Raw genomic sequence first — 10,739 nt, 5'->3', positions numbered from 1 at the left:
CCTGACCTTCTTTGTGGGATGTTTTCTCCAGTAGTAGGGCTGGGCACATGCTCACATGAAGCTGACAGCATCCACTCCCATTTGTCTCACGAGTTTAACCTAGGAATGTCCTTTGATAGACAAGGTAGAAGTAACCCCACAGCTTCCTCCATGTGTCTGTGAGTCAGGCTGTCCCATGAAGGCAGGCCTGCAGTTCTAGCGTAGGCCCATCTTAGTCAGACTTGCTTTTTCAGCATGATACTGGAGAAACTCACTTCTGCTCTAGTCACATAAGATTGCTCTGTATCTTTCTTTTTGTGCTGTCCTTATGAGAGTTAAGCATTGGTACCATTTATTTTTATTTTTATCTTATGTGTTTGAGTGTTTTGCCTGCACGTGTGTATGTGTATCACATGCATGCTCGGCGCCCACCAAGGCCTCCCCACTTCCTGGGGCCTCAAGTCTCTTGAGGGTTAGGCACATCTTCTCTCACTGAGGCCAGACCAGTCAGTCCTTTGCTGTATATGTGTCTGGGGTCTCAGATCAGCTAGTGTATGCTGCCTAGATCAGCTAGTGTATGCTGCCTAGATCAGCTAGTGTATGCTGCCTGGTTAGTGGCTCAGTGTCTGAGAGATCTCATGGGTCCAGGTTAGTTGAGACTGCTGATCTTCCTATGGGGTCCCCCTCCTCAGCTTCTTCCAGCCTTTCCCTAATTCAACCATAGGGATACCCAGTTTCTATCCATTGATTGGAAGCTAATATCTGCATTTGACTCTTTCAGCTGCTTGTTGGGCCTCTCAGAGGGCAGCCATTCTAGGCTCCTGTCTGTAAGCACACCATAGCATCAGTAATAGTGTCAGGACCCCAGGCATTCCCTTGAGCTGGATTCCAATTAGGGCTGGACACTGGACCTCCCTTCCCTCAGTCTCTTCTTCATTTTAGTCCCTGCAGTTTTTTTAGACAGGAACAATTCTGGGTCAGTTTTTGACTGTGGGATGGCAACTCTGTTTTCTACCACATTCAGTTCTTTCATTTTCATATAGTTTGTTCTTCTGTTTATTTTTTACATTTCTGAAATGTATATATTTTTATTCTTTTTATTCTTTTTTTTTTGTTTTTTGTTTTTTGTTTTTTTGAGTCAGGGTTTCTCTGTATAGCCCTGGCTGTCCTGGAACTCACTTTGTAGACCAGGCTGACCTTGAACTCAGAAATCTGCCTGCCTCTGCCTCCCAAGTGCTGGGATTAGAGACGTGTGCCACCACGCCCGGCTATATTTTATTCTTAAATTTTAATTGATAACAGATTGTTAACGTTATGAATTTTCCTCTGGTTACTACTTTAAATATATCTTGTTTTTCCGACATGGTCATTATTGTTGTTGTGTATATATGTGAGGTACTGGGCCTCACACAGTATAGGCAAGTGCTGTACCACTGAGCTATCTCCCCAGCCCAATAAATTCTCTCTATTTTCTGTTTGATTAACAATACAGGCTAGCACATGTAGTAGCCTTTACTAGAGTTACTTAGAAAGTGTTTTCAGTTTCTAGATACAGCTATACCTTGATAGTTTGGTTGTATTGTGGTCACAAAGAGTTGTTTGACTATTTCTGCTTTATGTCACTTGGTTTTTCTCTGTGACTCCATTTTTCAGATTGTGATAGCAAAATGTGGGTCCATAAGAGTTGTCTTCCCATGTGTTGCAGAGTCCCTTGTATTGTGGCTTGTGTCCTGTTTTCTGTGGTCTGGTGGTGGCATGATCTGGTCCTCTCTCCTACTCCTTGAGATGGGTGTATTGGCAGTATCAGGCACATGCCTCTGTAGCTAGATTAATTTTTATGGAGTGAAGCATGTGGTTGCCAAAGATGGTTTCTAGATAGTGTGTCCTACTCAGGAAGGTCTTGTGTCTGAAATAAGAGTTGATCTTGGGGCTAGAGAGATGGCTAAAGCAGTTAAAAGCACTGACTGCTCTCCCAGAGGTCCTGAGTTCAATTCTCAGCAACCGCATGGTGGCTTACAACCATCTATAATGGGATCTGATGCCTTCTGGTGTGTCTGAAATCAGCTACAGTGTACTGTTATACATAAAATAACTAAATAAATCTTTAAAAAAAAATTGATCTTCCCTTAATTTCTTTTGGTAACTCTGTACCTTGTCACTTGTGTTTGGTCTGGAAGCTGCACGTTATTTTTCTGCAGGTCAGAGTTATGGGTTGAGGGTTTCAGACATCCAATCTTCTTGTCTAAATGAACAGCAGATTGGCATGGTATGATTTTCCTAATAGTCTCCTCCTTTATTAGAAACTTCAACTCTATTCAAACCATGTTCTGTGTATACACCAATGTGACTACTTCAGCTCTGTTGGTTGTGGTGTGTCAGAGTCAGTTTTTCTTACATAGTATATAGTGTTAAGGTTGGAAGAGAGAGCACAGAGAGAGCCTCTAAATATTTAAAATGAACTTCTGCTGACACGCATGTTCTCTTCTGGATGTCACGAGTGTAAGGCGTGTTTTCCAGGATGCCCTGCCCAACATTACTTTTTTGCATGCCAGGGACTTTCCTCATCAAGAGGCTGGGTCTTTATATCTTCTAGTTCAGCTTGTGTGGCTGTGATTTTTAAGGCAATCAATACCTTTTGCTGGCCAGACCCCAGTCACTGTCATAGGAAGCTCTCAGAAAGCCATGAGGAGGCCCAAGCCATTAGAGACTCACCCACTGTGTTCTGTCTCCCAGCCTTAAAACACAGCTCTGCACCTCACCTTCTGCTGCAGATCTATAAGCACAGTAGAACTAAATTACTACACAGTGTAGTGTAAGGTTTTACACTGTGGTGGCTAGTTGGAGAGACAGGAAGAAGGAAGAGAGAAGGGTGGGGTGGAGGGCATGGGAGTTTTGATTGAAGTTGCCTTGTTTAATTTACTATTGATTCAAGAAGAATTTAATAGTGGTAAGTTTTCTTGAACCTAGGAGCATGCAGTGAGTTTGTATTCCTTTTTACCCTGTTATAACCTTAGTCATAACTTCACAGAGGCTTTGCACTGTCCAACTCCCCCATGCCCCCTTAGTTTAGTTCTTGGGGTCATTGTAAATGGTATTGCTGTTTCATTGAAATTATCCTGATAAGGATTGTCCTTTTTGATTTTTCAGTGTTTTTTATTTTGTTTGCTTGTTTATTATTATACATAAGTACACTGTAGTTGTCTTCAGACGTACCAGAAGANGGCATCAGATCTCATTATGGGTGGTTGTTAGCCACCATGTGGTTGCTGTGATTTGAACTCAGGACCTTCAGAGGAGCAGTCAGTGCTCTTACCCACCGAGCCATCTCACCAGCTCCTGTTTGTTTTGAGACAGGGTTTCTCTGTGTATCTCTGACTGTCCTGGAACTCACTCTGTAGACCAGGTTGGCGTCAAACTCTCAGATCCGCCTGCCTCTGCCTCCCAAGTGCTGGGATCAGAGCTATGCACCACCACTGCCCAGCTTTGTTTTGTGTTTTGAGACAGGCTCTCCCTGTGTAGTTGATGCTGTGTTAACTTCAGCCTTGCAGCTCTGCCGTAGCCTCTATAGTATTAGTGTTGCAGCATGTACTGTATTAGGGAGGACTGCTTTCTCTCACCACTTGGGTTAGTTCTGGGAGAGAGAAGTGGAGCTGTTTTGAGTTGAGCAGCTTCCTGTCAGCTCCTGTGAGCTGGGACAGCATGAGGGAGCTGGGTGATCTCTCTGGCTTTTATGAAATCAAGGGGCATTGAAGTTGGATCAGGATTCCAGGGCTTCCTGAGAGCAAGAAGCTAGGGTCCTGGCTGACTAATGACAATGACAGCCTTACGGGGCTTGGGCACAGAGCTCTGACTAAAGCTTCTCCTTGGCTCTTGGGCAATAGCACCCTGGGTGATCTCCTCAGCTCTTCAGCCCTTGGTACTGTATCTTATGCTTTTGGATGCCAGAATATGCCAGTTCTGAGACACCCACTTGGTTCACCCTCTGGCTGCCACAGTGTGTTAAAATGCTGTGGCTAGTGGCTCTTTGTTACTGACACCCTCCCTGTTCCTAGAGACAAAAGGGCATTGGGGAGCTCGCCTTCACAGTGACTTATTTATTTTTAGGATACTGAAGTGTACAAAGCTACGGTAAAAGACGACCTCACCAAGTGGCAGAATGTTCTGAAAGCTCATAGCTCTGTTGACTGGCTAATAGTGGTAGTTGAAAATGATGCCAAGAAAAAAAACAAAACCAACATCCTTCCCCGAACTTCTATTGTGGACAAAATAAGAAATGACTTTTGTAATAAACAGAGTGACAGGTAAGTGTGTCTTGCATTTTATCCACTTTGATGTTAGTGATAGCCATTGACTCAGGCAGTCTAGAAAACTACAGAGGGTACTGGATCCCTCCCCTAAACCCCTCCTCTGTAATTCCTGGCCTAGCAGTTCACCTCCAGGCGGACAGCCTAGGGGGAGAGGCTTCTGGGCCAGGTGGCCCTGGGGAAGATCAGTCCTTGAATAGGGTAGAATTCCTCAAATAGATTTTAGCCATGGGACACGCATTTCTGTTTATAGTCCAGTTTTTAAAAGTTCCTGGAAGGAAGTTGCAGAGCAGCGGCTTCATCCCTTCCTTGTAGTGTCTTACTGCTCCTCTGGCCTGCTGGGACTTCCTCTCCTTAGCACTGCAGGCCCAGTCGGCCAGGTGGCTGTGTGCTGACTCGTCTCGGAGATGCCCTGGTGCGATATGCTCTCATTCCCAAGGTCATTGCCACCGTCGGAGGGTCCCCATGCTGCAGAGCCTATAAGAGTCCGCCAGCCTGCTTTGGGGGCCTGAGGGAGGTGCTGGGGGCCCGGGCTTGGCTGGGAAGTAGAGCATGTATGAAGTGAGTGGGAAAGCAGCCCAGAGCTCTCTGCTTCCGGTTCCTCTGCATCTCTTTAGAACACTGTCATTTTCTATGCAACATTGATAGCTGCTGTTATCACTTAGTACATTGGGAATTTTCTGTGTATTTCCCATTATTGCTAGTGAGTACATAATAGGACAACACATCCATGTACATTATTTACACAGTTCATACACAGAAACCTCAAGGACTGTTGGACTCTTGTTTGCTTACTGTTCCTGCAGACATTCATGTCTTTCCAGCCCAGATCCTGTGAATGTCCTTAACTACTTCCTTAGAATCTGCTCCTTAATGGGAAGTTGCTTGGTTATAGGTTCTGGGCATTCTTCACACCTTTGGCAAAATACTGCTGAGTCAGATGCCAACTCAGGGATTGTCTAAGATAGTGGGAGCATCGGGGTCTTTCTGAGGCCCTCCTCACATGTGCCCCTGTTAGCAGCTGCTCTGGTCTTCTGTGCCCTGGGAGACACTACTGCACTCCTGATCAGTGTCCATTCCTCACATCACTAGCTGTGCTGGGCTCTGTCTTGTTAATCATGCAAACAGATGATGGTGTAGAGAGCGTGGGAGTGGAAAGGCCTAAGAAGGGACAAGGGAGTAGTAGTGTCATGCAGCGTAGACTATGTAGGCAGTGGGCTGCTGAAGGAAAGCCCTGCCTCACGTGTGCTGTTGTGTTGTGGGTTTCCATCCTGTACTGTGAAGGCTACGGGAGACTGTGCTGCTGCTCAGCAAGGGTGTTGGCAGCTGCAGCTCCTGAGAGTGCCATGGGATGGGTGCTGAGCTGGGTGAATGCAGCGCCCGTTGGGAGGTGACATCAGGGGTGACTGGCCCTGGCCTCTGCCCTTCTGAGAGGGATCAGTGCCTACTGGGTAGATAATGGGAGGGATGGCTTTTCCATGTTGCCTCACCTTTTGGTGTTGCATAGAGGCTGCTGTCTCCTGAGGTTGTGTTAGAGCACAGGGTTGGTTCATCTCACTGTTTGCTAGCAGCTTAATACAATACTTATTAAGGAGAACTATTGATGCCCATTGCATCCAGATTTTAAAATCATTTCTGAGTTTAGGTTTATTTACATCATTGGCACAGTCTTCTTGCATCATACCTATCTGTCAACTGTATCTGTCTTGCTTCTTAATGTTGTCCTTACGGTCGAGGTGTGGTGGCAGAGGCATATCTCTGGGGGACAGCCAGGGCTTACTGCAGAGGCCTCCCAGGATGTACTGCTGTGATTGTGGAGTGGAGTTAGTGTGGGATTGATGTCAGGTGAGCTGCCGAGTGCTGGAGGAAAGAGAAAGTATGGCTGCTCAGTGACCCAGACTGGAGCATGAGGGGTTGAAACTGGTCCTGCGGTTGGGCCTGGGCCTCCCGTGTCAAGCTGAGATAGCTTGGCTTCATTCTGTCAGCATAAGGAGCCTGTGAGGATGAGGGTTGGGAGCTGAGGGTGGTGTGGCTCCTGTAATACAACCGGCCCTGCAGGTCCACCTCTTTTCAGTCTCACTCTGATTCCTGTCCATGCTGCTACAGACTTTGAAACCTTTAGAAACCTTTGCAATGCCTATTAGCTGTGAACTGCCTGGGCCCCTCCCTGACGATTTTCACTGATTGAAGACAGAAAACGGCAGGCAGTTGGGGGTTTGGGAAAGAGGCTCAGCCAAGCAGGTGTTTATGCCCCAAGGATTTCCCAGACTGTCTTTCATGTCTCTGCAGGTGTGTTGTGCTCTCTGACCCTTTGAAGGACTCTTCTCGAACTCAGGAATCCTGGAATGCCTTCCTGACCAAACTCAGGACTCTGCTGCTCATGTCTTTCACCAAAAATCTCGGCAAGTTTGAGGATGACATGCGGACTTTGAGGGAAAAGAGGACAGAGCCAGGCTGGAGCTTCTGCGAATACTTCATGGTTCAGGTACTGGCCTCCTGACTGGACGAGGCAGCTCTCGGGCTGGGTCCTACTAGCTTTTGGAGCCAACCATGTAGCTGACAGTGGGTGTTATCATTTCTCTGCTGTATGCAGAAGGTGACTGATTTCTGAAGATCCCCTGCTGCCTAGGCGCTCACCACTGCCCCACCCTGTTCTGATCATCGGGCTTGTCTTGGTTTTATTTGGACACGGTGACTTCTGAAGTCTGCTGTGAGTTAGGTAGAGGTGCCCAGGATTGGGCGTGCTGGTTCACCACTGTCCAGATACTGGAGTTGAAGGATGGGTATCTGGGAACATCCCATGGCTCTCAGGAAAGAATTGTGTTAAGCTGGTTCTTTACTGGAATTTGCCAAATTATTTAGGCTTTCGAAATTGTTATTTACGGTCAGCCTTTGGTTTTTGAAAGGAAAACTTTTGGGTGTACAGAAGGCATGTGGGTGGGGCTCCATGGGCTGTGGAGCAGCAGTAGTGCAGGCTCAGAAGTCTTGCTTCTAGGGCTCCCTGCTCTTTTCACCATCCTTGAACCAAGAAAGCACACGCTTCCTGCTTAAATAGCAGTGTGCCCATGACTGAAGACATGGCATGTTTTCAATAAATGGAAGTCACATTCAGATTAGAAATGTGTTTTTATCTCTCATTCTGGAGCATCTGTCTAAGAGAGATTAGGAAGCTTTGGTGCAGGTGAGGGGATCTGAGTGTGTTACCCATTCTCTGTGTGACTGTGGATACCTTTCTGATGGCCCTGTGTCCTCACTTTTGAAGTTTAGTAAGCTTAGTCTGGGAATTACAGACAAGGAAAGGGAATGGCTAGGTGAAGATTGCTGCTGGATTAGGGTGCAGGTCATTTTGAACCTCTGTGACGGATGGGTGGGTGGGTGGGTGGATGGATGGATAGATGGATGGGTCCATGGGTGGCTAGGTGAATGGCTGGATGGGCTTCATAGGCAGGTGGGTGTGTGGGTGGAAGGATGGATGCATGGTGCATAGGGACAGAGAGAGAGAGAGAGAGAGAGAGAGAGCGAGAGAGAGAGAGATTGGTGGATGAATAGATGAACACATGGGTAGAAGAGAAGATGGGTTGATGGATGAATGAAGACAGATAGATGGCTGGAGTGGTGGCTGACTAGTTAGGAGCACTTGCAGAGCTGCTCTTGCAGAGGACCAGGGTTTGGTTTAACCACCAGCACGGCAGCTCACAGCTGTCTGTAACGCCACCTCCAAGGGGGAACTGACACCTTCTTCTCTGGACTCCTTAAGTGAAACACACATACACATAAGTAAGGGTTAGGTGCATGTAAGGGCTGCCTAGCTAATAGTACTGTACAGACGGTGAGTTCAGAATTTGAGAATGGTACTACAGTTATATGAGGTGTTAATGTGGCAGGAAGCTGACTAAGAGCTCAGTATAAATCACTGTTTTCTTGGCAACATTTTTGTAAGTCTAAAAGTAATTCAGATTAAAAGTAAGAAAGCAGTGTGGAGTGAATGAGGAAAGAGCCCAGTGTGGCATGGCTGAGGGTGTTGTGCTCATTATAGGAGCCTACACTGTTGTATGCTGCTGCCTGGGCAATTCTCCTGGCAGCCTAATTCTCAGACAGACCATGAAGAGAGGTTACCAAGGCAATGGAGGGATGGTCAGGCTGTGTAGTAGTGGCAGATCTGTAGCTTCAGGGATGGAAAGGTTATGGGTGTTGCTTGTGCAAATGTAAGAGTGTAGTGGTCACACTGCTGCAGACCAGCCGGGCATGTAGTGCACGTGTTAGAGACTGGTGGCAGGAAGATGGTAAGTCTGAAGCCAGCTTGGGCTGCATTGTGAGAACCTGCCTTTCTTGAAAGGAAGAACAAATACTACAGTTGAAAAAGATTAATTTATTGAAGTGTTCAGCATGCAAAGCACTTGATTTCAAAGGGGATGGGGAGGCTAGGAGCATCTATCAGTGTCTGTGAGACGCTGTCTGCCAGGGTTCTCAGAGACAGCAGAACACACACTGGAGAGGGCCTGGGCTGCGAAGGTTAAGCCAGCTGCTCCTGTAGCTTCTGTCTGGGTTATGGGTATCAGCTGAACTCACTGCCTAGTTTCTGTGCCAGGAGTGTGCACAGTATGAGTTTGTCCTCTTACACAAACCCTGCCCAGGGAATTTATTATCCACATAAAGAGCCAGATGAGGAACCCAGACTTCTGCTCAGCCTCGCTACAACTGGAAGAGATGATGAGGCTGGAGACTGTGTTTCTGATCCCTCTCCAGGGAGTGCTGTCTGGTGCTCCAGCCTATAGGAACACTGACTGCAGCTACATGGAGTGAATCTGAGTGTGTCAGCATTACACACACATTTGTCTGCATTAGTGTAGATTTATACATGTTTGTCCTCTTGGCATTTGCTTTCGTGTACAGTGATAGAAATCAGAAAGAAAAATTCCACAGGCATCTCTGTTATTTCACTCAGCAGATACTAAGCAGCTGTTTGTGTTACACACACAAGTGCTAGCTGATGTCATTCACGACTCTCATGAGCTTACTGTACACTGGTCAGAGTAGAGAAGGAAGGTATCAACAGCCAGGGTCAGGAGCGCTAGGGCCTCCAGCAGACGCCTCACTGAACATGGGGCACAGACAGCCTGGGGGAGGCCAAAGAGTAAGCTATGTGGAGATTAGGAGTGAACATTCTAGCTCAAGACTAGGCAGCTGTGTGTCTGGGAAAGCAAGAGGCTGGCTCTGTGGTACCCCTGGGACAGGTACCCCTGTGGCCAGCTGTGCCCAGTACTGCTGGAAGGCTAGGCCTGCTCTTGTTCTCCCTTCTCCTTTCTGTTCTCTGTCCTCCTATGTGAGCGAGTCCTGACGTAGTGTTGTGGAGGCTTGGTGATCACTGGCTGAGCCTCTTACACAGAATTGTCTGCCCTCCATTGCTGATGTGGCTCTAGGAGCTGACTGGTGTCTTTTGGTGGCAGGAGGAGCTTGCCTTTGTCTTTGAGATGCTACAGCAGTTTGAGGATGCCCTGGTACAGTATGACGAGCTGGATGCCCTCTTCTCACAGTACGTGGTCAACTTCGGAGCTGGGGGTGAGTCCATGTTTCAGCCACCATGCTGTTGTTCAGCAGTTTCCCTCTTCATTTCAGCCAGTCTGTTTGTTCTACAGTTTATCATTTGTTGTTGTTTTATGCAAATTATGAGGGTCTTCGCATTCCTATTGGAAATAAAGTGAGAGATAATTAAGAATTAGTCACTGTCATTTTAGAAGATTTTTCAAGTAGTGAAAACATTTACAAAACTCCTTTGGGGTTGTATAGTTCCTGACTCAGAAGTCCTTCCCCTCTGTCTGCAGGCCTCAGGAGTCCTTCTGTGAGTTCATTTACTGTGCCCTTGATCTTTCAAGCGCTTAAATGGTATTTTAAAATTCTTCTTTTAAAATTGCCAAATTAGCACAACGAAAACACACACAAAATAAACGATTGAAAGCTGGAGGATGCATTAGTGGGTAAAGCATCAGCACTAGGCCAGTGTGCTCATTTGGTTAAGCCCAAGACCCAGCTCTGAATCCCTATAGCTCTCCTCAGGACAGGGCGGGGCAGGGGAGTGCTTGCTAATCACCCTTTGCCAGGAGCTCACTGGTCAGCCATCTTACCTAGTCAGGAAGTTCTGGGTTCAGTGAGAGTCTCTACCCTAATAAAATAAGACAGCAATTGAAGAAGATATCCAGTGTTGGTCTCTGGCCTCCACATGTACATGCGCATGTGTGCACACTCTCTGAACATAGACACAACAATAAAAGAATTGCTAGTCACATGTCCACATGCACATATGTGTGCATACACAGACAGGCACACATAGACATAACAATAAAAGAATTGCTAGTCACATGTCCACGTGCACATATGTGCGCATACACAGACAGGTACACATAGACATAACAATAAAAGAATTGCTGGTCATCCTGTTTTTTTTTTTTTTTTTTTTTT

General features: G+C 46.7%; 1 protein-coding gene across 1 annotated transcript in view; it reads left to right on the top strand.

The window, feature by feature from the left end:
* The window catches only part of Trappc10 (trafficking protein particle complex 10), a 57,216-nt gene that overhangs the window by 16,397 nt on the left and 30,080 nt on the right, over positions 1–10,739 (top strand). Inside the window, exons 4-6 of the mRNA XM_021205022.2 lie at positions 4,084–4,280; positions 6,573–6,768; positions 9,731–9,842. Of these exons, the coding sequence (XP_021060681.1) occupies positions 4,084–4,280; positions 6,573–6,768; positions 9,731–9,842 (505 nt within the window). The remainder of the gene's footprint in view (positions 1–4,083; positions 4,281–6,572; positions 6,769–9,730; positions 9,843–10,739) is intronic.

This window comes from Mus pahari, chromosome 9 (genome assembly GCF_900095145.1).
Source record: "Mus pahari chromosome 9, PAHARI_EIJ_v1.1, whole genome shotgun sequence".
Lineage (NCBI taxonomy): Eukaryota > Metazoa > Chordata > Mammalia > Rodentia > Muridae > Mus > Mus pahari.
Note: the sequence above shows the minus strand (reverse complement) of the source record. Positions and strands in the feature narration are given on the sequence as shown.